This window comes from Colius striatus, chromosome 7, assembly GCF_028858725.1.
Source record: "Colius striatus isolate bColStr4 chromosome 7, bColStr4.1.hap1, whole genome shotgun sequence".
NCBI classification, from domain to species: Eukaryota; Metazoa; Chordata; class Aves; order Coliiformes; family Coliidae; genus Colius; species Colius striatus.
The window spans coordinates 11,718,032-11,745,581 of NC_084765.1; the positions used below are offsets into that span (position 1 = coordinate 11,718,032).

Here is a 27,550-nt window from a genome sequence, read left to right on the forward strand (position 1 = left end):
TTTTCTTACTTCCCTCACACTTGTATACATACAAAAGCTGCTTAAGAGTACATGAAATGTCTGTAAACTATCAATTCAAATGTAATAAAAAAATGTTGATTTCCATTAGGCTTACTCTGCAATATGCTGTAAGTTCTAGATTAACTTCAAGATGTAGTTCTTAAAGAGTGGAAGGAGTAGCTTCACTTGTACATGTGGATTCTGGCCATTTTATGAACACCAGCTGCTAGTAAATAAATGGGGAAATACATATTCCTCTTAAGAAAATGATGGATAAAACATGTTGATCAGCTAAAGGAAGTGCCGCAGAGGATTTGCTATGAAGGCAATAAAAAGCCACTGAACATGGGTATGTAAGGACATGGTGCTGTAAAACCCATCTCCCACACCAAAGCTGCTTTCCTCCATCTGCACTTATCTTTAAAGTAGACAGCTTTTTAAGATCGTGTTACCCATCAAGGTGTCATTCCAGTTTTGTAATGTGAATCTGTGGATAACAGTGGACAGGGTGAGATCATGTTTCAAAACACCTGTAGGTGCCTTCTTGATCTTCAAAGTTTGAATATGTAAAACAATCCCAGTGTTATCCAGAGGTGCCTTTGAGAGGAATGAAAAACAGGGTGTAGTATTTTGCCTTCTATATTAGTTAAAACTGAGTAGTGTTTATGAGCATGGAAGTTTCCTTGTGGACCATCAACTGAGGCAAACCTGAAGAAAACTACATCCGTTTCTGAGGCCCCTGTTTCGAGTTGGGGAAATAAAGTGTTAGAGTATTCAAGCTTGAGAATCAGAAACTCCGGGCATTGCCACTCTAGTGCGGCAGAGAGTTGTGATAAAGACACAGTATTTACTTTCTGGTGGTTATCGATATTTAATGCCGTAACCAGGCGTGCGCTCCCAGTCCTACCTTTGCTACAGTTCAAAGGGGGAGGCGAAAGCAGGTGGCGTCTGTGATTAAGACGACTCGGTTTATAAGGCTGTGCCCGCTAAGCTCACTCCCCTGGCAGGGACGGCTGCCCAGACGTGCCGGGTGGGTGCGGTGCCCGGGGCCCGGTGCGTCCCCGCGGGCACCCGCGCCTGAGCCGGACGCACCGGAAGCACAGCCACCTCGTCGCGCGGCGCATCTCGCGAGACTCAGCCCCGCGCCGGGAGCCTCAGCGAAGCCTCGCGAGAGCTTGGCACTGCCCGGCGCCGCCCCCGCTGAGCCTTGTCCCGCTCTCGCGAGCGCCGCGCTCTTTCCCTTTCCTTGCTCACGCCGGCAAGATGGTGGGTGCTGCCGCCGGGGCTGCGCCGGGCCCGGCCGCGGCTGTCTGTAGCTGCCGCTTTTTGCGTCGCGGCGGGACGGGGCTGGGGAGGAGGGGGAGAGTAGAGAGAGGCACCTCTCCGAGCCCGCGGCCTTCTCTGGACGCGGCGGGGGAGAGCGGTGCGGTGAGGCCGCTGGGGCCTTCCGTGGGCCGCCATGCGTGGCCGCCGAGGGGACCGCGGGCTCAGAGGAACGCCATCGCGGGCGAGGGCGGGTGGTAGTTCTGCCTCGTGCTACCCGTTTTGCTCACAGCTGATCTCACGCTTTCCCGCAGCCTTCCAGGCTAAGGAAGACCCGGAAGCTGAGAGGACACGTTAGCCACGGCCACGGCCGCGTTGGTGAGTGGAGAGGCGGCTGCCGGTGGGCTGAGGCCCTTCGGGGATCGCCTGTCTGTCAGTACCGCCCCGGTACTGAGGGGCTGCTGTGGCGCAGGGTCCCACAACACTGGTTAGTAGTGAGCAGTATCGAAGGCTGCTGCATGTGCGGGTGATGCTCGTGCAGTGGGGGCAGATGCCACAGTCATGGGCTGACCCCTGACTCCAAGTCTTGCGCGTTTTTTTAGACTCCCCTGGATTTGTCACTCCAGTAGTGCTCAGACAATAGGTACTGCCTGAGAATGTGGTTGTGTGATGTACTAAGCTTATGGGCAGTGCTGTGTCTCTTCTAACTGGCCTTTCCTGTCCTTGTCACTTATGCTAAGCTTACTCCTGTAAGCTCACCAGGGGCATGCTATTATTTTTATTTTTTACTCTTGTAGGGTTAGTTTTCAGTTGTCTCATCTTACTGAATTGAGATTAATTCAGGAGAACAGAATCAGAGTAACCAGCTTAAATGAATGTGAAATGTACCTTTCAGATCAGATCAAGTATTGTATGGAATATTCTTAGTGTACCAATTTTTTCTTTTTAGGCAAACACAGGAAACATCCTGGAGGGCGTGGTAATGCTGGTGGGATGCACCATCACCGGATTAACTTTGATAAATAGTAAGCTTACATTTTAAATATACTGCCAAAATATATGTTCCTGAAGTAGAAGCAAATAACTTTAAATGAGACTAAACCAAATTCCTTACAATTCTATGTGCTTTTTACTCTAACATAGTTACAGTCAACTCATATCCCCATGCACTTTAAAAATCAGGGGCCTTTTCACTCAAACCAGGCATCTTTAAGTGTTCAGCATACTTGACCAGCCTCGCCTGGTACAATGTGGTCCATGTTCAACCATCCACAAACAAAATGTTACGTTTCATCCAAACTGCATCCTGTTTAGCTGCATCCAGTAAAGGTAAGGGATGTTGCTTGTACTTATTGCCGAGACTAGAGTCACGTCTGGATACTGCCTGTTGTCCTGGTGTGCTAGAGTACTCGGACAGAAACCACTAATCTATATTCACTGGCTGTGACCATTCTTGACTCAGTCAGTCACCAGATTAGTGACAGGAGCATTGGAACCCATCAGGCACTGCAGCCCTCCCATAATTCACAAAGTTGGGGTTGCCCCATAGACACAGGACTGGACCAGGCTCGCCAGTGAGAATTGAGTTGTGAGTTCAAGGGAGAAGCTACTGTTCAGGAGAAAATAATTTTCCCTTGGTTTGGATGCTAATGACTAATGTTAAATACAACATACATTAAGGTAAATAGAAGTGTAATGTGGCATTTTGATTACTTTGATCAAGTAAGGTGTTTGTTTCAGTGTTAATTTATAATCCTACCTCTTCAGGATGAATTAAAAATGACAATCTTTTCTTTCACAGTCACCCTGGTTACTTTGGAAAAGTAGGCATGAGACACTATCACTTGAAGAGAAACCAAAAGTTCTGTCCTACTGTCAATTTGGACAAACTGTGGACACTTGTTAGTGAACAGACACGGCTCAATTATGCAAAGAACGAGGCTGGACTGGCCCCCGTCATCGATGTCGTACGCTCGGTAAGTTTCTGCTTATACTCAGACCCACAGTTCCTGGTCACTCCATGTGTACCTAAGCTTTGTGTATCCAAGTAGGGTAATTGTGAACTGCAAATAAACTATGGTGCTGGAGTCTTTGTGAACTTCTCAGGACAAGCATCGAGACTAGAGTCACATCTTCACATGTTCGGTTGTCTTGGTGTGCTATAGTTCTCGAACATAAATGCCTGATCCTTATTCACTGGCTGGGATGGCTCATAGCCCAGCCAGCCACCGGATCAGGGACAGCAGCCAGTCACCAAGGGGGCCTGTTCTGTGTCCTGAGTTTAAGGGACTTCTGTTGGCCACTTAAACCATGTCTTCTGACAAGTGATAGCTTAACTGTAGCATCAGTGGACTTTGTGCCATGATTGTCCTTTTAGTGTAAAGGACAGGAGAGAAATCAGTGGATTCTAGCAGTAGAGGACAGCTGTTGCTGCAAAAGCTTGCAAAAGTTATACCTTTATGACTTGCAGAAGGGTTCTCTGCTCTGTTCAGAAGAACCAGGATGTCCTACAGGTAAAGAGCACTGTCCGGGAGTCACTGGGTGGTAGGTAGATAATGTGAGGAAAGCAGCCAACTACTCTAGTCCTTTGGAAAAATGGGGACAGGTTGGTGACCGCTTTAGCAGATTTCAGTGTTTTCTGTGCATAGAGTATGGGGAAAATCAGCTTCTATTTACTCTTTCTACTTTTCCTCTGAAGAAATGCAGCTCCACTGGGTCACACAGGGTGTTTTTCTTTCATTTGTACCTGTTTCATGTAAGCAACAGACACTGAAAGATGTTGTGGTGGTCATGGTTTTGATTTTAACTGGTGCGTGCTAAAAGACAGATCTGAGTGTAGGAGCCTGTGAGCTGATTACAAACACTTACTCTCTTTTTTGTTTTAATATTTCTAGGGCTACTACAAAGTCCTGGGCAAGGGGAAGCTGCCCAAGCAGCCTGTAATTGTGAAAGCAAAGTTCTTCAGTAGAAGAGCAGAGGAGAAGATCAAGGAAGTTGGTGGTGCCTGCGTGCTGGTGGCGTAAAGGCCTTTGTTTTATTCAGATCCTCTGAATAAAGACATTGTATAAAATGTGTTGATTTACAGAAATTTCTTATATTTTTCCTAACTTGTGCAGACACTGTTCACACTGAAGTCTTGTCTGTTTCCTGATGAACTGACTGCTGCTCACCATCTTTGGGAACGGGTTGGTTACAGTGCCAGGTGTTTCGCGTCCACAAATACCTCCGTGCTTTTTCTGTGAGGAGGTAGCATAATACATAGGTGCTTTCCAGGTCCTTGCAGCTTTGGGGCGGGTCGATGGGGCCCTTCGCGGCGCTCTGGGGAGAGGTGACGGGCCGTGTGACAGGCTGAGGGGGAGCGCGGCCCTGCCCCGCGCCCGGGCCCCGCCTACAGGCGTTGGCGCGCGGCGGCGGCCGTTGGGCGCGCGGGGGCGCTCGCGGCCGGGCGCGCGCCCTCCCCTGAGGGGCGAGCTCGCCGCTGCGAGGTGTGAGGAGCCGAGCGGCCGGGCCGGGGGCTGCCCACCGTGTGCGACCCAAGGCGTTCCCCTTACGCAAACGGCGCAAGTCAGGTGGTTTAGCCCGATGTCCACCAAGTCATAAAATCACTCCCCCTCCTAAACTAGACAGGAGAGAGAAGTATAACAAATGGCTTGTGAGTTAAGGATGGAGAGATCACTTGGCAATTAGTGTTATGGGCAAAACAGACTCAGGGAGAAAAAGGTTTGAGTTATTGAAGAAACAATAAGAGCAGGGAGATGAGAAATAAAACCGTCTTAAAAACACCTCCCCCCACCTCTCCTCTTCTAGGACTCCCTTTCCTTCTCTCCAGCGGTGCAGGGGATGGGGGTTGTGGTCAGTTCTTTACAGATGGACTTTGCCGCTGCTTCTCGAGGAGGCCTCCTCACACTTCCCATTGCTACACTGTGAGGTCCCTCCCACGGGAGACAGTCCTTCATGAACTTCTCCAGCGGTTCTTCCCATGGGCTGCAGCTCCTCACGAACTGCTCCAGCATGGGGCCCCCCACAGGGGCAGGTCCTTACACCCTGCCCCAGCATGGGTCATCCACCAGGAGAACAGTCCTTCAAGGACAGACTGCTCCAGCCTGGATCCCTCACGGGATCACAAGTCTTGATACCAAAGCTGCTCTGGTGTGGGTACCACCCCACGAACTTCTAGGTCCTGCCAGGAACTTGCTCCAGGATGAGCTTCTTACAGAGTCACAGCCTCTTTCAGGCATCCACCTGTTCCAGTGTGGGGTCCCCCACGGGCTGCAAGTGGGTCTCTGCTTCCCAGTGGCCTCCATGGACTGCAGGGGGACAACATGCTTCACCATGGTCCTCACCACATATCACAGGGGAGCCTCTTCATTGCCAAAGCACCCTCCTCCCCCTCCTTCTCCACTGGCCTTGGTGTCTGCGGAGATATTTTCACATTCTCACTCCCTGTTGCTGCTGCAGTTTTGCAACTGCGCAACAACTTCTCCTTCTCAAATATGTTTATTCACAGAGGTGTTGCCTCCATCACTAATTGGCCAGGTCTGGGTCAGGTGCAGGGTCCAGCTTAGAATTGACTGGCCCTAACCCTGTGAGCTACACGGGAGGCTTCTGGCAACTCTTTGTTTAAAGAATCCACCCCTGTAGCCCCTCTGCTACCAAAAAAAGTCTGGCCCAGGCAAAGCCACTACAAGTGAGGAAGCTGAATTAAGACCAACTAATTTCTTAAATGTAAAACGTGTTTAATTGAGGTTTTTCGGTTTGCTTTGGTTGGTTTTTTGTTTTGTGGATGTCTTTTTTGTTTTGGTTTTTGTTTTTAACCTGGTAAACTTTTTTAGATGGAGATAGTTTTCATTTTATTAGATGTTTCCCAAATCCTTGGTAACTTACCGTCCTGCTAAATGAGTTTATTGACAAAACTGCTAAAGTTGCTATTACAATGCTATAAAGTACTATAATGATGTAGCAACATCCATGTTTCATAGTGGGAAGCAGGTAGGGGAAAAAAAGTGATCTGTTTAAATCTTGAGAAAAAGAAAACACAGGAAAGACTTGCATAGAAAATCTATCCATAAAATACGCTGTCATAACTTCATAATTTCTATATCCTTATAAACTTCTCTTATATGAATTGTTTTAATGCTTTACTGGAACATCCAGTCCTGCGATACCTGGGTGCTTCCCTCTGATTTGTGTCAGGGTGGCCATTGCCTTCCTGAGGCCATGACTGATCCTTTGGTCCCCAGGCAGCCGTACAGCACAATGGCTTTCCTTTGCACCCGTCTGGACTGACACAACAGAAGTCCAACGTGGGACTCATCCTGCCAGCTGTCTCTTCAGCATTCCTGTCTTCATCAGTTTCTCTCCTGCATCCTGCCTCATTTCCCTCAACACATGTCAAAATGCAGTTAAGTTTATTTTCCTAGTTATCACTGCTGCTGGACTTGGTGCTTCCTATCAGTACAGTCAAGGCATGGGTGGTATGGCCTCATGACTACTAGTTTGCATACCTGTCTCAGTAGGAAATTTTGCACACTTTTTATCATCCTTATCCTTCCCCTTCCTACCAAAAAACTTATACAGTTTCCTATATTATGCAAAAAGCATAAATTAAAAGGTATGGCATCTCACTTCTCATTCAGCCACAGGTTTTGTGTTTTTGGTGATGCAGCATTTTCCACTCTTAGGATTTGCTTGCACTGATTCTCTGTGCGTGGATGATTAATCCTGGGCTGTGGTTTATCTGTCTAAACAATGTGGTAGTCTAAGACCTCAACTTCCTCCTGCAGAAATGACATGTTTTTTGTAGGTGCTGGTTTGTCTTCTTAGCAACAGTAGTTGCAAGAAGCAGCAGAGCTGGAGCGAGCCGAGCAGCTGCGCTACTCTAATGACATTTAACCTCTGAAAGATGGTTGATGAAGATATACTGTATAGAGCTCATGTAATAAGCATTGATAGACTGTTTTAGTTAAAGCATGGGTACAGTGATCACAGCTCATTTCTAAAGAGATCTCTAGTTTTGGAATTACAGTCGTAAGTTTTAGTAATAGGTTTGAATTTGTCTAAGTGAATTCGGTAAAGCTGATGGATATCTACCTGTTTTCATTTGTTCCTAGAATGAGTCTTGGATGTGAAATATGATGCATACTTTGGTCCATTTTTGCTAAAATATTTTAACTGACAAAGATTTTAGGATGCAACACTTAAATTCCTGATTGTGGATTTCTGAGACATTATTTTTCTTTTTTTTTTAATTGATGAGAAAAAACCCCAAAGACCTACTTACTAACAATTTCCACTGGAATCTACTCTGAGGCAGGATACCTCAAGAGAATACATAGCTCTACTGCTAGAGCTGATGCTTTTTTGTGCCTGGGAAATCTGAAGATCTCAGCTGCAAGTTCTGTGCTGCTGGTAGCAAGGCCACCATGCCAAGGCCCTGGGCAGCTGCATGGGACTCTGGCCCCAGGAGATATGGTCAACTGGAAAGGTGGTCCAGGGGACATGAGACTGGATTTGCTTTTTCTCCTGTGATGCAACATGAAACAGTTTCTCTTTGCAGGCTGTATCTGATCAATGTCTCTCAAAATCTCAGGACTGGGGATGGAACATGAACTGCAAAACTCTCAGTTCATATTAGGGAAGTTAGGTGGAGCAGGAGGAACACCGTGTTAGGTGAGCAGGAGGAACACTGTCCTGCTTGTGGGAAGTTCAGGCAGGTTTGGCATATAATTTGATCTGTGGTCATCTTGGCAGATGATATTTGATTACTACAAAGTGTGTTTTATTACATTTCTGTAAAGATGATTGGCAGAAGATCATAGAATCATAGAATGGTAGGGGTTGGAAGGGACCTTTAGAGACCATCTAGTCCAACCCCCCTGCAGAAGCAGGTTCACCTAGATCAGGTCACATAGGAACACATCCAGGCCGGTCTTGAAGACCTCCAAGGAAGGAGACTCCACAACCTCCCTGGGCAGCCTGTTCCAGTGTGCTGTCACCCTTACAGATGCTGCACATGTCAAGCTTGCTTTCTAACATGCATTGCAGAAGTGATGGACATTATCATGAGTTATGTTTATTATTTTCTTTACTTGAAAACTGCAAGATATTGAGGTGAAGCTGTAAATAAGTCAGAGAATATGGTATCTTTTACTGCACAGTTTCAGTGCTTCTAGCAGGAAATGTACAGTGTGTGACAACTCAACCTGGTGACAGCTTTGTAAGTAGATCAATAGAAGAGATTACTTCAGTTTTTACAGAAGTTGCAAGTACAATAGAAAGATGGTGGGATCATGGCTTGTAAACCTTAAACCACACTTTCCTACACATCAATCTCAAAGATTTTTTGGTTTTTGCTTTTTTGATTTTTTTTTGTAAAGCAGGTGTGTGATTTTCAGCTGCAAGCAACTTCCTCTTTCTTTATAAGGATTAAATAAATGATGTTTCTGAGAGCACGCATCCCGCTGTTGCTTTATAGTTTGCGCTTCAGTGATTGTTTTCTTATATGAAGAGGTTGTCATGAGCCATTTTGTGACTCTTCATGTTTTCAATGTCAAACTTCAGCCAACAGAAATGGAGACCCTGGATCTATTGAGTAATTGCTTGGTGTGCAAATGGGACCTGCGGAGGAAAGACTCCAGAATGCTACCTTGCCTTCATTCCTTCTGTAAGGACTGTCTTCTGGATTTGATTCAGGGATACAGCTGTATCCCTACCGAGTATGAAGTTCTGTATGAAGGTAATATTTAAAAAGCTCTGGCTTGTGCTTTTTGTATTACAGTATCATAAAAGTAGGTGGATTGAGAAGTACTGTTTGTAACCTATTCCTTTACAGCACTGCTTCAAAAGAATAAATTAGAAGATTCAAGATTTTTATGAGCAGAGGGTGGAACAAGCCTCCTTCATGATGTTTTTCATCCAACAGCAATGTTTTGAATAGAAATGACCAGAATAGAAATTTTCCAGAATGGGCGGAGTTTCAGTTGCCAAGTGTGACACTGTGAATATTTGATTTGCTTTGCTTAATAAATGAATAAATGCTACAGGGTAGTTTCTAGGCTATATCTTTTGGACATATTGGACCTTTCTATGGTACTGGTTGGTTTTTTTTTCCTTCTCCCTCCCATCAACAGAAGTCACAATAATTGTTGTTAGAATGTATGTGTCATGGTGCACTGAAGCCCTTCTTTTTATCTTATTGTAAATGTGATTTTTCTCTCTCTGAACCTTTCTGACTATAGGATATACTGTAACTCACCCTAACAAGCTGAGTAAACTCATGAGGAGAAGCATTTTGTGACTACAGCTTTTGAACTCCTAAAGTCATTTGTACAGTTTTTGGTAGTGATGTTAATAGAAAATGGGTAACTTCTTGAAATAAGATAGAACTTGGACTACAGAATACAGTCATGTTAACTGAATGAGTCTTAATTGCCCTGGGGAAGTGTTCCAGACTCATTGCTAATTTATAAGAGCAAAGGCATGGAGATGACTTTTACTTTCACAAGCTTTGAACTTTAGATGAATATGAGGCATCATTTATTATCTCTTGCGTAGCAGATTTTAGAAACCTATAGGGTGAGGGTGATGGTAATCTGAATTATGGGATAACATAAACTAGACAAGTTCAGGTTTGAGGAAACAGTGTTAGGAGACCACTGTTAAAAAGGCTAGCAAGACACAAAAGATAAAGGAAAAGGAAAAAACTTAATGGCAAAGGAGAAAGGCTATTCATGTACAGGGTACAGCCAAAAAAATAATGAAGGTAGAAGAAGAAAAAGAGAGCACAGCAGTCATTTCAAGTAAATGTCTCCTGAAAATTTTTAATGCCCATAGTGGGCTTAAAGTCTGAGGGACCTGCTCTCTAATAAAACGCTGTTGAAAACAACCACTCCATTACTTCTTATGTATCCTTATTTGACTTCTAAACCATTCCTTTCTCCTTCTTGTTTCTGTTTGCCAAGTGAAAAAGTGAATTTATACCACTTGATGATCTTGGATGACGTGCAGCTAGAGATTCTCATGAGTTGTTAAAATCCTGGCTATTTCTTCAAGCTCCTGTGTGGATCAGGAATTACTTGTCTGTAACAAATTGGAACAAATACTAGTTTATTTTTTGTAGATAGGGAACATCTATGGGAAAGAACAAGACTAGAGAAAAGAAATAATGAATGATGATGACCCAGTAAATGAAGTGAGAGAGCAGGTGCAGAGACTCAGTTAATATATGAGCAAGGAGAGCAGCAAAACCAAAACATCTGTGTCTGTTTGTTAAATCAAGGACTTAAACTGCAGCCACTGTAGGTCAGTCAGGATAAATTTATGAAGTCTGCTGATGGCAGGATACTAAACATTGCTTGTCTTATCTGCACTGGTTGCTGAGTTAAGGGCAGTACAATGCCGACTCAGTTTTCAGTGTTGCCTTATGATGGTATGCAAGTGCCAACAGTAAAGTGTAAATGCAAGAGTTAAACCATTTTAGCTGATTAAACATGGAATATTGCCTGTAAGAAAAGCATGTTCCTTACTCACTATGAATTCTTGGAGCACAATATAAGAATGGAAAAAGTGAATATATTTCCAAGTGAATTCAGTCTGATGTTTGCTCCAAAAGCATACTTGAATTTGTGGGTTTTGGTATGCTGTGCTATGAAGAGTACTATACCAACATAAAGCTCTTTTCTAGTTTATTGTTGTGTTGATGACTGAGAAGATGGAGGTAAGTGGTCCTGATATTTGATGTTGGAAACTGTCTTCTATACCTGTATATGTTTAAGATGACTCATGAATGAAAGCTTTGAGATAGCTAGAGCTCTCTTATGGAAAAGCTGCATACACATCAAAATATGTTCAAAGCCGTGAGAACTGAGAGTTTGGAAGTAATTTGAGTGGAAAAAGAAAATTACCTCTGCAAGTTTAGCTCCTACATATGCTTCTTATATGAATGAGGATTTTAGATTCTCAGTGTTTCTTTTTCTGCAGGCCACTGTCACTTTCTTCTTTTTTTTTTCATTCCCTCTCCATGTAAGAGAGAGTCCACATTCGGTCCTGCTCTAGCAGAGGAATTGGAAGAGATGATCTTTCAAGGTTCCTTCCAACCCTTAAGATTCTATGTGATTCTCTGAATATTTGTATGTTGTGTACTTCCAATCTGTCTAGTGATTGGGAAGGGATAACTTGAAAGCAAGAGAAAATTCCCCCCTCTCCTGAGATGAACCTTTTCTTGGATGAGAACTTTCCCAGAACCTGTGCAAGTTACTTCCTGCAGTACAATGTGAAAATATACAAAATTGGTTCTTTCCTGCTGCCATGGCTTCTTGGGTCTGGCTCTTTCTTATTGAGTTCTGAATAAATTAAAAACCAGATTCATCCAGATTGCCATGCTTATCCCTCTTTTCTGAATTGGAGATGGCTGCCAGAATAAATTACCCTTTATCTCCAAATCTTCCTCTCCATAAGATGTTCAATCATTTGAATTTAGTGCTTTAAAACATCACCAATATCTTAACTTCCAAAGTAGCTAAGTGAAGACCAGTAGAGATGCATTTTTGTGAGAAGTTCATGTTTTTCAAGATTACCTCAGTTTGAGGACTAGGTTGTTTTTTTCCTTAATAAATGAATAATTAAATCACAAGTAGTCACTACTCAGTTACAGTTTGGACCTCTGAGAACAAGGCAGATCAGGAAAGGTGTACTGGAACACCTTACAAATTTCTAATGATATCAAGCCCTAGTATTTACATTTTGTGACTGAATTCAAGCCCTGGTATTATTTACATTTTATGACTGAATTGAATGGGGACTGATTTTTTAACCTGTAAGTTACACTTTATGTTTGTAAAATGTGATCAGTAGTTGACCAGCTTTGTACATTGCTTTAGGAAGTGGTAGACTTAATTATATCATGGTTTTGTATTTAACTGTGCGTTGAGCTACTTTTTTCTGAAACTCTATTTCTAAAATGTGCTTTTCACTTTTCTGCTTAACTAGGTTGGATAAGAAAAATTAGGGAAATTAGGGAAAATATATAAACCGACACATACTATGCCTAAGTCAAGAACTGTCTACACTTGTGTTCTGTTAGCTTCCCACATTCAAGAGAGGGTCTGAGATCTTCACTTAAATGCCAAGAAATGCAAGAGTTCTGTATGAGAGAACAGGCAAGTGCAAACTGATCTGATAAAACTAAGAAAACAGACTATTGAAGGGAACAAATATGACACTGACTGTTGACAGATGTCTGTTTCCTGCTTTTTATCACTTCTAGCCACAAATATACAGTTTTCTTTGGCTTGTAAGGTAAGTGCTGTATAAAAGCATGGATCCCTAGTAGTGAACATTTGTTAGTGAGGCACATCCAAAGCTCAGCCAAGCATTGGTCATTCTTGCATTTAATGTGTTCAGAGATATCTGCAGTGGGGCTCTAGGCTTACATTCAGATTGATGTTTTGGCGTAAGAAGAATGGTGTACTGGCTTAAGGAAATTCCAGATGTCAACCCACAGTGCCTTATCTTGTACTAACTCTATATGTAAGAAGAAAAAAAAAAAAAAAAAGGAAAAGTGCATCTACAGAGTCCTGTAAACCATGTTTAGGCTTACAGTGGAGTACCATTTGTCCACCTTGGTGCTACAGTTGTTGTGCCTCCAGGACCCAAATAACTTTGTTTGGATGCAATTATGTAAGGCAAGTGATGCAGTGCATCACACCTATTAATTCTGAAAGAGAATATCCATTTGTTTTAATTAGATCCACTTAACACAACATACGTGTTTTGTTTCTTAAAGGGGAAGTAGAAAGGTAATTCTAAAGAGGGAAGCTGTTTGTAGTGTACCTATTTAATCATCCTAAAACAGATTTAAAGTTAGACATCCCTTCTCACTCAATTGTTCAGCTGCCAGATCCAAAGGGCAAGTGAAACAACGGGGAGTTTATTTATATAAATATGAAGTTGTAGAGTGGGAGGTTGTCTTCAGACCTGTTTCCTATAACCTATAATTGAGTCTCCAAGGAAGTGCAAATTACGATTGCAGCTTGAGCTGTAGTTAATACTCTCTGAGAATAATTATTCTGATAGTTGTTGGAGCAAAGAGAACAGAGGAATAAGTGCAACATGTGGACAGCAAGTATAAATGTGGTGTATATGATAGCTTTACTGTTTGTTTCTTTATGCTAATCAATTCTCATGATAATAATAAGTTCATTATCTGCATTGATTCATTTCTGAGATGACCAGCTTGACGGTTCTTTTTATTTAAACCTGTCTGGGCTGAAAGACCTTGAAACAAAACTGCCAGTTGCAGCTTTTGATATTCAAAAGGTCTGTGTGCTTAGTTTCCATATGTGATATGGAGGTTACAGTTTGTATTTTCAGAGATGATTGCTGCAAATGATCCACAGTCTGTTGCTTAAAAATTAGATTGTTACAATATTGGTGGCGTGAAAACTTGGGAACATTCAGAAGTTTTTCTTCTTCCGTTATGCTTCTGCAAAGGAACACTATTTGTGGGGGTTGCCAGCATGATGTCTGCTTACTATTCCCCAAGTCTGATGCAGTGTGGCAACTTTCATTAACAGACATGAAAGTGCTGTGGGATGTGAGAAGTCTGACCTGTGGGGAACTAGGGCTTGAACAGTGTATGGCAGAACCTTGCTGTGTCCTGGAAGCTGATTTTGGATAGATGTGGGGTTTGAGTATCCAGACTGGGTATCTGTGTTTGGCTAATGGATCCATTGCCTCTGAGTTTCCCAACCCGCTATCTAGTTATTATTGCTTATGAGAGTATAAGAGTGGAGATAAACACATGGCTTATGAAAAAGGACTGCAAACCAGTTCAGCAAAATAAACATCTGCTGCTGAAGCTTTTCAGGACTCAGAGATGTGTGTATATATAAACATACTGCACACACACACAGAGATATATATCTGTACGTGTTACTTTGTAGTGTGAGTGGATTTTATGGTGGTGTTCAGGTGCATTAGCCTACTAGAGATGGTAGTTAAAGGAGCAGTGGAGCCTTGGAAGGATGTAAGAGTTATTCCTCCACATCCTTCACATAATGAAACTTTGTGGGAGCCTATTCAGTGCAAAGGGGTCTCTGGTGATTGTTCAGTACTAGTTGATAACTCAAATACATGGAGATTAACTTATATGTGATTTATCCTGCATATAACTCTGAAATAGAGTTTTTCTTCTTATCACAATGAAACAAAGCTTGAATCCAACATCAAGATCCTTGCTAGCTTTTCTAAATTAATGATCATCTCTTCAGCATTGAAATATGATGTCATAAATAACGATTTCAAATGATAAACAGCAGGAGGTAATGAACTTCTAAAAACAATTTATGCAAATGTTCCTACCTTCTTCCAATATAATTCCCACACAAAACCAGTATGTCAACAGCTCTCATAGCTTTTTTTCTGCTTCTAGAGGTGTTGATAACAGTAATGAATTTAATTTGGGCATCACAATTGCACCATAGCTGAATTTGACTCCTGATCTCTTAATATGTAAGCTGTTGTTTGAATCCTGTAATTCCATCTTGAGTTGCTATTCAGATACAGAAATTGCATCATTCTCATAGGCACAAACAGTGAATCTCCAGGGCTTCTGACTTCTCTTCCCCTCACCCACTGTGCTGTAATAATGATATATTTAAATGAGCTACCTGCAAAGTACAAGTTGTTAAAACAAATTAACAATGTTGTTTTGAGGCAGTGGTAAGGTAGGAAGGCAAGAAGAATATTTAAGGAATGGTCTGCAAACTGTATAGTATGAGTGAATGGTTTTGAGAACTGTGGCTACCTGGATGAGGAAAAGCTCTTCTCTTTCCTTCTGCACATTTACTCCACGTTATTCTGAGGACTGAGAGAAGACCCAGGCAAGAAGAGAAGTAAGAATCTGCTATTCATTCTCACTATGGGATTTTTATTCCATCACTTCAGGAAAAATGCAACCAAGACAAGCTAACAGAGGACTGAATGAATCTGAGAGGCAAGGGCAAAAAAAAAGGGCAAGAGAAAAAAAGTATACACCTGGTAATGGCCCGGTACATTTTCTGCCCTGCTGATTTGTCAGCATTTCTCACTGAAGAAGGCGAAACAGCCCCAGAGAGTGAGTGAAAGGTGCAGTGACTTTGATCTGCAGCACAGCAAAGCCTGATTGCAGGGAACTCACTGTCTGCAGTTCTGCTTAATGACCACTCACTCCCTGACATAAGTGACTTTGTGTGTCACCCGAAGTGACTACCCAGAGGACAGATAAGGGGTTTCTAGGAAATTGTGATTTACAGTCTGAGCACAGCATAGAGTGCTCCTTTCGTATTGTTGAAGTAGCTGATGCTTGTGGCTATTTGTAAATATGTATGTAAGGTTTGATAATTTCAGGGTGATTGCTTCACAAACCATTCTGTAGTGTATTTATTATGCCAAGCTATCAGTAGATCGTTTAGGAATTTATAATGAAAAAAGTCAGGCATTACCAGGGAGCACGTGTTTTTATTAAATGGAAAAGCAATCAAATAAGAAGTCAAATTAGCTGAACAATTCTGATTGCTAAAGCTAACACATTCAGGAAACCTCTCTTTTAGCAAGATGCAAATCCTTCTCCTGTGCTTATAATAAAGTCTTAAATATAGAATTCATTATTGGGACAGATGAGAAGGTGCTTACTGGTTAGTCCTTCTATGAGGAGGAGGTTATTTCCAGGGTGTCCCTATTACTTTCCCTGTTAAGTGTTAGGCCCTTTGTTCTTTTTTTCCTTTTTTTTTTTTTTTTTTAAATAAGATTAGGGTTATACATGTCTTATGTTCATCTCAAGGGAGTTTTAGATTTGAAATCTTTATAATTCACAGTTATTTGGGTATTTAAGACACACGTTTAAACAATCAAAGCTGTACTGATGGTCTGTGGCAGTGAGTCTAATACAAAGTTGTGACCTCTGTATATGCAGCTCACCCATACTCCGTGTGTATCTCTGGAACAACACTGATTCCAGTAGCATAGCTTGGATCTAAAACCTGGGAAAAAGATTGCCCCACAGTATCAAGGACATCACTTTTAGATCATTTTTAGGTGATGTTAATCAGCAGTAATGTTATCTGTTCCATATTTCTTCATACCATTGCATTTCTCATTATGTATAAGGAGGCTTCTATGCAGAACTGAAACCCATGCATGATATATGTGTTCTTAGGCTGAAAATTAGTGAAGTTTTCTTTAACTACATTAAAAAACTTAAAAACAATGGTCTTGCCCATTGTCAAATTAATGCAGTTTTTTACAATGTATTTTATACTTCACTGGTTTGTAACAAATTAGCAGAATTTAAAGTTTGCATGAATGCACCCGAGGCAATGAGCTTTCCATTAAATGTCATGCAATTGATATAATTTGATTTAACATTTTGCACTAACTGAACAGTGTTGGAATATAATAAAATGGTAACTGCAATATTAACTTTTATTACCTCGTGTGGTGTGTAGACAGAAGTTATCCTTGCTGTGGCAAAGACCTGAGCACTACTTTTGTTTCCCAGTAAGCCACTGTTTCCAGAAATGTTTTGTGAGAGATTGTGTGCTCGCCATATGGCATGTAGATGAAGGAATAAGCATAAGTCACTCATTTCTTACTTCAGAAATTAACCTGTTGATAACTTCCCCTTTGGTCAATTTGCAGTGTATTATGTAGTCACGATAGGGAGGTTTTCTCTCTGTATTAGCCAGATCAAGCACTGGCACTGCTTGGGTGATGCTGTTATGGGAGTAAGAAATTGGTTCAAAGTCTCAAAAGGCCACAGGCGATTCCCAGTAAAGTCAGTAGATGATTTCCTATCGATTGCACCAAGAATTAGAGCATGTCCTGTGAGACTTATTTAAGAAGCTGCTTGCAAAGTAGATAGTTTGCTTCCTAGGTTATCAATCAAAATGTATCTCTCTTTTTATTTCTGCTGCTAATTGTGATGCTTTTTAAGGTTCTCACAGGGAAAGACATTCACCTTCTAGGAATTAACACTACAATTCACTGATGTTTGTAGGAGACACCATTTACAAGGAGTAGGAGGGCACTGTGTGTTCTGGTCTTGTCTTAGGTACTGCAGTGCTCCTACTGTTTTTACATTTCTCCAGGGGACTGAGCTGTTAATAGATACTGTAAACACACACACAACCCTAATTTGGAAAAGCATGGAGAGGTTTCAGTGTAACTAAAATAAAGGCATTCTGTAGTCCTAGGGCACAACATGTGGTGGTTAGCTACAAATACTGTCAGTAAAGCAGATACCTTTTCAGCTATGCTTCTTATATTAAGGATGCAAAGTTGAAAGTGTTTAAAAGACTTCTACAGCTTTCTGCCATCTTAAGCCTCTTTATCAGGTGAATTTTTAGTCTCTTTATGTTTTGGTGACAGGAATTACATCTAAACAAGGCTCAAGTTACGTACCTAGAAGATGAGAAAAGCATTGGCAATTGCTTGTGTTGCCCTTTTCCCTGGGGCAACCTGTAGCTAACACAGGCACTTGTGTATACCACCTGTTCCTTCAGACATCTACATGAACACTCAGTGTTGTGTGAAATGCATAGTTAAACAAGTGTGAGGTACTTGTTTGATCTGCCACTTGGGTCCCCAAATCACCATTCTGTTGTAAATGAAACTTTGAAAGTTTAGTATGCTATATGCTTTTGCTTTTATAACAAAATTTGGGCTAAGACTAACTTAAACCTTATGGAAGTAGTTCTTAGTAAGATGTCCTTTTCAAAGGACATGTAACAGAACAAAAGTTTCTTCAAGAAATTTATGAATGGAAGTGAATGTATTCAGACATCTGACTGCATAGTGCTTTTGTTAGAAGTGGGTAATATAGGAAGAGGTTGAGATTTTTGTGTTGCTGTCAATGTAAAGTGCTGCTGTTAAAATAACAGTAGTCCAGATCTGAAAATGGGAGACATTCAGGGTTAGAATTGTACACCTGGCCAGTGGCCACAGAGCTATGTTCCTAGGGCAGGTAGTGCTAAGCACCTGGAAAACATGAGTCTTTAAGTGTCTAATACAAAGACTATTAGACTAATAGACATATTAAGATGGATTAATCTACAGGCTACTGTCCTTATTAAAGAATAACTTCAGTTAAGGAAAAGAGTGCATTGGATATTGTCAGTCTGGTATAACATTGTCATCTTGCTTTTAAATGCTTACTTTAAGTGAGTTTGCATCATTTAGTCATGGAAAATACTGCTGTTAGTTATAAACAAATCACGTGGCAGGGTGAGCATAGCACTGAAATTCTGTTCTCAACAGAATGAAAAAATAGATTAAAAAAAGACTTGATGAGGTTGGTCACACCATCACCATCTTTAAAGGACATCTCCAGTAATTTATAGAACTGTTCTCAGAAAGATGTACACTTTTATTTTTTAATAAAAAGCATTAGACCTTCTAGAAAAATCTAAGTGCTAGTCTAAGAAGTCTAGGAATTAAATAGTTGATGTGCAAAAATGCAGGTATACAGTTATGGGCACCTTCTTGAACTGTTAGTTCTCAGCTGTAAGATTTACCCTAATTATGCTCAGTAGCACGTGAAGGTGGAGCCAAGCTCTTCTACTCAGTTTGCTTTGCTTTAGAGGTAATCAAGTTTTTCCACTTGTGGATGTGTTGTAATAGATGGTTTACAATTCTGACTTTTATTTATGAAACTTCTTTTATCCATTAGCTTTGTTCTGAGTTGTTTCTTCTGCTAGCAGTGTGTTACTCCTCTTTCGCTTCACTTGGATAGCATGCTGCACTCTGTTAGTAGTATTAGGCAATGTGTGTTTCATGCTTTGATATGCCTCTGATTACATAAAGCTGGTCTAGAAGAACTGTAACAAGTATAAGAAAGCAAAAGTAGGTTAGTAACGAAGGAACAGAGTTTAAAGTGCAGGTCAGTTTTAACCAAAGCTGTAAGCCCTAATGAATTAATGGGAATTTGGACATGCACATATCATTAGTACTAAAATAAGACAACAGAAGTATGGCGTATTTCTAGGGATTTTATTGCTTTGTGTGTGTCTTTTCTGTGTACTGAACTGTAGCCACAAGTAACTTCTGGCTTGAGGAATGCCTTAGTTTCATGAAATTATGTCCGTGTGATGTAAAAAAAGCCAGCAATACTGAAGTGGGGTTTATAATTTCCTGTTTTCCATGGTTTGCATGCATTGTTTTATTTATGGTGGTGTTTGTTTTTTTTTTTTTAACTCAGATATCATCTCCTGCCCTGTGTGCGAACACACCTGCTTTGCAAGGGATGTAGTTGAAAATTTCTTTCTCAAGGACTTTCCCACTAGTAATTCAGCTATGGCAAAGGTAAGTGAAAAAAACCCCACTAAGCTGGGTGCCTGTTGAGTTGCTGAAACACTGCCAGATGAACACTTTGAAAACAGAGCAAACTTTGTATTGAACAATAGACTCTTATATTTTGCTTGTGCAGCACTGTAATTACTGCACTCTTAGAGATGGACAAACCACCTTCATAGTACTTTTTAAACCTCATTTGAAGAATGAGTTTGACTATATAAAATACAGTCAATTAAAAATGTTAATACTAGTGGTATAGGAGTAGATCTGTGACATTAAGAAGATACAGGATCTTTTGTATTCTTTCTTGTATTCCTTATTCTCCATTTTCTTCCCTCAACACAACAGAAGCAGATTATTGACTGAATGATTACACTAAGATTACCCATTAGATCCTGTTGACAGTTATCATTTTCTGATTGCCTGTTCTAATGATAAAAAAGGTCACGTATTTCAGTTTCCCATTGGGGAATGGATGCAAAGGGCAATTGGAAGGCGTAGGATTGCTGTCTTGGCCTTGCATTGACAGTGTTTTAGTTGTAACTACTTTGAGTTGTGAGAAGGGATAAAGAAAAGTGTGTATTTCTGACCCCTTTGTTACAAAACAATATTTTATTATTTGCATGAATAAGATTGATTTCAGAATGTGGTAGTATTACTGGTAGCTGGGAGTTAAAACAGGTGAAAATTTGTCAAAGCTATTCTGTAACATTCTGACTGCTTTGTTCCCAGTGTGATCCAAAGCAAGGGAAGAGTAACAGAAGCAGTGATACTGGACTTCACTTTGAGTCATCACTTTGTCCTCAGTCTGTGTTTTGCACTTTTGGTTCCCAAGTACACTGTATAGCCACATTAGATACTTAGCTTCAGGACCTTTGGGTGGAGGGGAATGCTCTTTTCTGTGCAATGTAGCAGATATATCTTTTCACATCCCTTAACCTGTATAGGAAGCAAAACTTTGTAGGTCATTTCTATCCCATGCAGAAGGCTTGAGACAGGTTTAAACTGTGCAAGTGACTTGTGCAGAGACGTTGCTGCAAAAAAAGTATAGAGGGGGTGTGCTTCTTCCCTGTCAGTCATTTCTGTATTTCATTTTCTCTGTTGCTAAAAAGAAAAGACCTAATCCAGGGAGCCTTCTGCAGAAAGGAAAAAAAATAGTGGGAGTGGAGTGTTTTGACATCTTCAGGTTGACGAATACAGTGTAACTTTATCTGAAGCAGGAAGAAGGCTGTTCACTTGCACTCTTCAAAGAAAGAAAGAAATTTCATAAGAGATTGCTGAGTGTTTAGAATGCACTTCTTGTACTGTGGCATCTTAGTTACCATGACTCACATTGTTTACCTTTCAATGAGAATTTGTGTAGAAAGGAAATCAAGTGAGAATATCTAATATCTTCAAAAGCACTAGATTATTCTTTCAAACCTTCTTTAAAAGGTTTTTTTTTTTTTTTCCCCCTGTAATCCTTTAGGAGTCCTAAGAGTGTTCAGTAAAGCAGATTTCTCACCAGAGCATAGGAACATCCTGGAGGGACTCCTGAACCTTCCTCATAGTTTCTGGCTTAGTTAATTTTTATTAATAGCCAGGTCATGTATTGGAGAAGGTTGCTTACTCACTTTTAACCATCAATCCTTGCCAAAACCAAACCCATAACTGATATCAAAGGGAGAAGCACCAGCTCATTCAACTGAGACACAGATGAACTCACATAATTTTCTTAATTTACCTAATTTGTTCAAATGGGAATCTGTCACTTGTAAAAAAGTGTTTGAAAGCCAAATGTTTCTCAGGCTGTGAGACACTTAAGTATAAATGATAGAATTTGTTTATATACCAGCAGCAGGAGTTTAAAAAAATATGCAATTCAGAATCTCTTGCCTAAAACCTGCTTCCACATCATAAATAATGTAACTCTGGCAACATTCTGTGCTCCGTAACTTAAAAGTCACGTTAACTCAGTACTGTTAAGTAAATTAATGTAAGTTCAAGTCACACCGACAGCTGAACACTTACAGGTAAACCTGTGATTAAGCAGTTTTGGTTATTACAGAAAGGGCAGAGCATCCCTCAAATTTTTGACCTGTTCACTAAGCTGACCCTTCATGAGTATGATAAATTAGACATTTCATTATATATGATAAGCTTTTGTGGTTTAGCTGTATAAATTGTGTTAGACATTTTGGTTTAAATTTTTACATATATCTTTTGGAAAACATTGTTGATAAATAAATGACCAAAAAGCAGAATGACTTATACAACTACTTCCTTACCTAAGCAAACACATCAAAAACTTTGTTGTCTTCTTGTCAAGAATTGCCCAATATCTTTCAAAAAGATTGGGAATGACAAAATTTAAAATAGTTCCAGCAGAACAAAAGTTTTTCTTCTTGTGCTGAAGTGAATCACAAATTGGCTCACTTGCATCTCAGATCTTGGGTGGATATAGATATTGCATTTAAAGTTAAGGCCATAACTTAAAACAAAAACAACCAGCAAAGATCTGTAATGTTTCTTCCTTCATGCTTTGTATTACATTCACAAGGATGTGCATCAGGGCTTATGTGCTGAATGCATGCTCATGCATCCTTTGCTTCATGTTTCCCATCAGATTAGTTGGAATGTGATTGTAACTGCACTGAAAGAAACATGATGCTCAACGGGAAGGACACTATAAGAAAGAATTTTGCCGTCTATTGTTAGCTGCTTGAGCGGTACCAATATTCAGAAACTATTCACAAGTACAGTAGATATATTGTAACCTTGGATGAAATGTTGGATTTTGCTAAAATATTGGCAAAGCTTTTATACTTTGATGGTTGTAAAATTATATAAATATGTTCACCCTAACTCATTAGTGCCTGTTTGTGTCTATGGTGAGTAAAAAATGCTAGGAGTTTTCAAAGAAGATATTTTATACCTAGTGCAAACACCTTTTCAAAGAAGTATCAATTTCGTTATTTTGAAATAAAGTTCATTCTGAATACCAAAGATCAAATTACCCACTTCATTTACAGGTCATTTTATTCTTTTCCTCTTCAGCAACACTTCCAAGTAGCATGGCCTATATTACAAAAGGCATTTCCTAAGTTGTTGAATCAATAGAGATGATAGTTAATTGAGTTTTGCAGTTCTTCTCACCTTCCCATGTCTCGTGTTCCTAGCTCATCACATGAGATATCAAGATATAAATTGAGCTCAATTGTAGTCAGCTCTTAGAGAATATGAACTAAGTTTTTCATTAATTGTATGTGGGTGTCCCCATATTTTCTAAATTGCCTTACCATGGGCATGTTTTATGTATTTTGTCTGGCAGTTACACCTTATCAACATTGGTAATATAATGCTAAAGCAAATGAAGTGAGCTCTAATTTTAAAGCAATGCAGGTTTAGAGTAGTTCTACTGAAGTAGCTCCAATTTATGTTCTCGTACGTGAAAATCAGACAAATCTTATTTCATAGTTTCATGGCTTTTTCAGTTCATAGGAAACAAATCATTATGGTTATTTCTTCTGTCTTCACATGTAACATGGACACTAGAATTTTGCTGAATAATTCTCGCATCATGTCACAATTACACTTGATTGTGCTAGAGCACAGGAAGACAATCAATTTGATTTGAGAGCCTCAAATCTTAATTTTATTCTGTTCCCTTTTGTAAGAGTAATCTGATTCTTAAAATCACTTGAATTGCATTAAACTGAAGAAGAAAAATATTAAGCTTACTCATCTGAATCATAGTCTACTAAAGATAACAGTTTGTATTGCTAATTTGTTATCCTTGTGTGTAACTGTGCTTTTTGTTCTTAGATATGCTCCATGTGTAAGGAGAAGAGTCCTGCTCACAGTCTCTGCACAAGATGCAATAAGTGGTTGTGCAGCTCATGTACTGAGGAACATAGACACAGCAAGGAAACTGGAGACCACTTCCTGTCTCTGTCACTGAAGGACTGCATAGGTACTGAATGTATGAATGAGAGATTGTATGATTCTTCTGTAACCGCAGGACCATTGCCACAATCAGCATTCCACAGTATTAGAAAAATTTAGTGTATTTTTGTTTCACAGAGACTATATTTTTACGTGCCTTTTCAGCCTCTGAGGTGATGGTCTAGGATTTGGAAGGCTACAACAGGAAACTACCATAAAGTAATTCTGGGTTTATGGACAAGGTGTGTAAGGGACAGTCACAGGTAGAAAAATACTGTACAGGATATCCCTTTGCTAAACCTGGAGTGAAAGGTGTGGTTCATGAGTGCAATAGCTATATTGCCATCAGCACACACAGATGAAGCCCACTGGCAAGTGTCTCATCCCTATACAACGGTGATCCACAGAAATAAGTAAAGAAAATAATCCTATGTGAGAAATCTGCTGAGGAGTATGCTTATCTAAACTTACATAAGACATTTTTAACCCAAAATATGAATTTTGCAATTTTATACAGTGACTTGGGTTTACACTTTGCTCACACATGAAGTTATTTGTGCTAGAGAGTTTGTGCTGCACTATCATTCCGCTTCATAAGGAAGATGAAAGGCAGGACAAGGAGTAAACAGGAGTAGCCCACTATTCCGTAAGCATGGCAATAATAAAAAAACACAGATGACATTTAAATGTTCTCTGGGCTTTTTCCAGAGAATAATGTAAACTGAAATCCCCCCAGTTCCTCATTGTCCTGATTGGAAGGACAACGTTTTTCTCTCAAGTTGAAGACAAAATAAGGACTGTGGTTTTGAGACTCTAACTGTTTATGACTTCATTTCACTTTGAGTAAGATTACCAGCTCATATTGTTGGCAAATAATGGTAAGAAAATATATCTGTGGCTTAGTTGTGGTTTTATGTGTTCCATATGAATAAAAAGATGCAAACACATAAACTAAAATACTTTCATCTTTTTAGTCCAAAATTCTGTGTACCGAAAAAAAAAGAACAAGGAGGGTGGTAATTTATACATAGGCTAGTTAATCCCCAGAAATTATCTGGGATGTAATCTGTGCTTTATTGTTTTTATTAATATGTGTTATTTATTTAGGATGCAAACATTCCCTGGATATTTCAAAGCAAGCAAATACTTGGATCTAGTAGATCTCTGAGTGGTTTTTTTTTTCCCTTTTTTTTTCTTTTCTGGAAATAAAGCCTCTGCCCTTTCAGATTCAGCCTTTGGTCTATGTATGATGCTTCTGAACAACAGCTACTTTCTTTGTATGCCCTTGTAACAATTAAGACATTCTCTACCCCATTGATCTTGCCACTTTAAACTGTTCTATCTTTTGCCATTTGCTTTACAAGGGCCAGACTTCCTTTTGTCATCTGAAATGTATAAGATTCCCTGGATCTGAAGTAAAACAGAAGAAAAAAAACCCCCACCAAATGTATTTAATCCTGCCTATTCCTATTCATTTTGATAAGCAATTTATTCCTTGAGTGACAGAACTAAAGGAACCTGGCTTCCCTGGGAATCCTTTCTGTCTGCTTCTTCCTTCATGATACGTGTGCTCTGTGTATTGACTGATCAGCCCCTGACATGCCGAACCTGCAGTTCTGTCACAGCTCCCCATCCTCTTACCCTGCATAGCCTCTTGTTTCCACCTGCTGGCTGAGCCCCTGCTCAGGTGGCTGAGCTGACTGCCAGGCAGCACCCTCAACCTGCTGACTCCCAAGGTCACAGTGAAATCCAGTGTGACAAATTCATGGGACTTTTGAGAACTTTACCCATCATTCAAAGTTGTATTTAGAAGTTAAGGGCATGGAGAGGACCACAACTTAGGCTGGGACAGAAAAATGTCATGTTGTATAAGAAGAAAAAGTTTTAAAATAGCCTGATTTCTTCTTCCTACTGACTCATCCTTTGTGAGTCAGAAGTAACGGCCCACCAAAAGACTGCTTCTGGTAGAGGATTCTCTGTGAGGGCTTCTTGGCGCTGAAAATAGTTCCATTCTTGTTTGGAAATGGCTTTATTTTATTCACTTCCATAACGTTCTGTAACATCTGATGGTTTGTGAGGGTGGGAGGTGTGCTAGTTCAGTTTCATTGTTTCGGGTCCACTTATTGAGAAGTGGAATGGGAAATTATGGGTTTGGTCTGTAGCATGATTGTTCAACTAAAACTCTTACTGAACTTCTACATTGGAAAACAGACCTTGTTTTTTAAGCAAAAAAACAGACAAAGAGCATGCACTGGACATCACTTTGATTTCCCCTTTGCCCCCAAATTTCCCATGAACATTTATATATTTTGTGATTGCTTCAGTATGTTCTTGTTAGCTGAAACGCTTCTAGAGATACAATAACAAATTCCAGTTTTCTGGTGAGTGCCAGACTATTACTGCTGGTTATGAATACAAAAAGATACCGAGATGTGGTTCACAGCTGGATTAAACTGCACTGCTTGCAGTTTTTCAGACACTGATTTTTCCTGACAGTTTAAAAAGACCCCAAAAAAACAACCTCAAAAACCAGTGAAAACTTGCTGGGTCTGTGAGCACAAGATGTGAATGATATGGAAATGATGAAATTTGCTTCTGGGATGAATTTGCTTAGCACTGGAGAAGATGATATTAGAAACATAGCCCAAACTTTTATGATAGATTAAGTAGCAGTCGTGGAGGACAAAGCTTTCATTGGAGGGCTCTGCATTAGCAGTAGCAATAAGGGAATTTTAGGTTCAAATTCTGCAGAGCTCTTAAAATGCTTCAAGTCATAAAATCAGAACTTCTTTCTCCCTTAGTCCTAATTTTCATAAAAAGATGTTCAGTATCAGTACAAAATCTTTCCTTCCTAAGTGACAACCTGTGCTTTGCAATTGAGTCGAAACAACCTTTTTGCCAAAATTGTTAGAAGTAAATGATCTGGTGCTGACATACCAATTATTCATAGGCTAGTGAACAGACAGAATAATTTTGTCTTTGTATAAGGCCAGGGGAAAAAATACAACCAAACTCTGCTTCATATAATCAGATGGTTCCAGGGTCTGGGTCTTTTAAAAATAACATCAAAACTTTCAATAAAATTATGAGTTTGGCAACTTTTTCTAAACTATAATATTAATCCTTGTCAATGACGCCATCGCTTTATATTCCTCAGCAACTGAAGATGAAGCAAGTGAGTTACCCTTGTTTTGTCCAGTGCACACTCAAGAGCCACTCAAGGTGTTCTGTGAGACCTGCGATAACCTTACGTGCCACAGTTGCCTTCTGATAGAGCATAAAGAGCACAGGTACTGCACATTGATTGCTTAAGCATAATCCTGTCTAAAACTATAGCTAATTTAGATTTAAGACTGTTAATCTGCATTTCCTGTCAGCTAAAGTTGCAGGCTAGTCCAAATTTAAAAGCCACAGCAAACTCATTTCAGTTGTCTTATGCCCAAGCACCAAAACACAGTTATTGCCCTCACAGAATCACCCACTGCTTGCAGCAGTGTCTACCTTCCCAGTTGTATTGTCTGCCCTGATACTATGTGTGCATGCACATAGGTCCTCCTGATTGTGCTCAAAAGCTCAAGTTGAACTCAATACTTAGCATGGTTCAAATACTACTGTTTGTCTTTATCAAACACATCCCGACTGTACAAGAGCACTTTCTACACTTAAGCATGCTGCTTGCCTGTGGAAGTGTACTGAGCCACGTAAGGAATTGTCTAAACACAGTGACCTTTTTGTGAGCTGAGCTGATAAAATTTAGCTATCACAGTGGGAAAGAAGCAGGGGACCATGTTCAGACAGGTATTAAAGTGACTGATCCTCTAAGCTTATCAACTAATAAGTTGATTAGTTATCAACAGAAAAAGATTCCATGGCTTGAGAATTTTCCCTTCTTTCACAGGGTCAGACGCCTTGATGAAGCTTTGCAAAATCAGAGAGTTATCCTGGAAAATGTCATAACTAAAGTGGATGAGAAAAAAAAGAGGATTCAGATTTCAGCTAAACAGATTGAAGATAGGTAATTACTATGCTTTTTTTT

At 40.3% G+C, this 27,550-nt stretch overlaps 2 protein-coding genes and 2 non-coding genes across 4 annotated transcripts in view; all 4 read left to right on the plus strand.

The window, feature by feature from the left end:
• The first annotated feature begins 1,011 nt into the window (after positions 1-1,011).
• Positions 1,012-4,333, plus strand: RPL27A (ribosomal protein L27a). Its single transcript, XM_061999278.1, has 5 exons — positions 1,012-1,266; positions 1,578-1,641; positions 2,213-2,288; positions 3,065-3,239; positions 4,158-4,333. The coding sequence occupies exons 1-5, from the start codon at positions 1,264-1,266 to the stop codon at positions 4,284-4,286; spliced, it is 447 nt and encodes a 148-aa protein (XP_061855262.1). The 5' UTR covers positions 1,012-1,263; the 3' UTR covers positions 4,287-4,333.
• LOC133625878 (small nucleolar RNA SNORA3/SNORA45 family) lies at positions 2,618-2,749 on the plus strand. Its single transcript, XR_009819128.1, has one exon. It is a non-coding gene; the product is annotated as a small nucleolar RNA SNORA3/SNORA45 family (small nucleolar RNA).
• On the plus strand, positions 3,377-3,508 carry LOC133625879 (small nucleolar RNA SNORA3/SNORA45 family). The gene has a single exon (XR_009819129.1). It is a non-coding gene; the product is annotated as a small nucleolar RNA SNORA3/SNORA45 family (small nucleolar RNA).
• A 4,445-nt stretch (positions 4,334-8,778) lies between the features above and the next one.
• Positions 8,779-27,550, plus strand: part of TRIM66 (tripartite motif containing 66) — a 48,483-nt gene continuing 29,711 nt past the window's right edge. The window contains exons 1-5 of the mRNA XM_062000137.1: positions 8,779-8,998; positions 19,496-19,599; positions 23,395-23,542; positions 26,672-26,804; positions 27,413-27,529. Of these exons, the coding sequence (XP_061856121.1) occupies positions 8,779-8,998; positions 19,496-19,599; positions 23,395-23,542; positions 26,672-26,804; positions 27,413-27,529 (722 nt within the window). The remainder of the gene's footprint in view (positions 8,999-19,495; positions 19,600-23,394; positions 23,543-26,671; positions 26,805-27,412; positions 27,530-27,550) is intronic.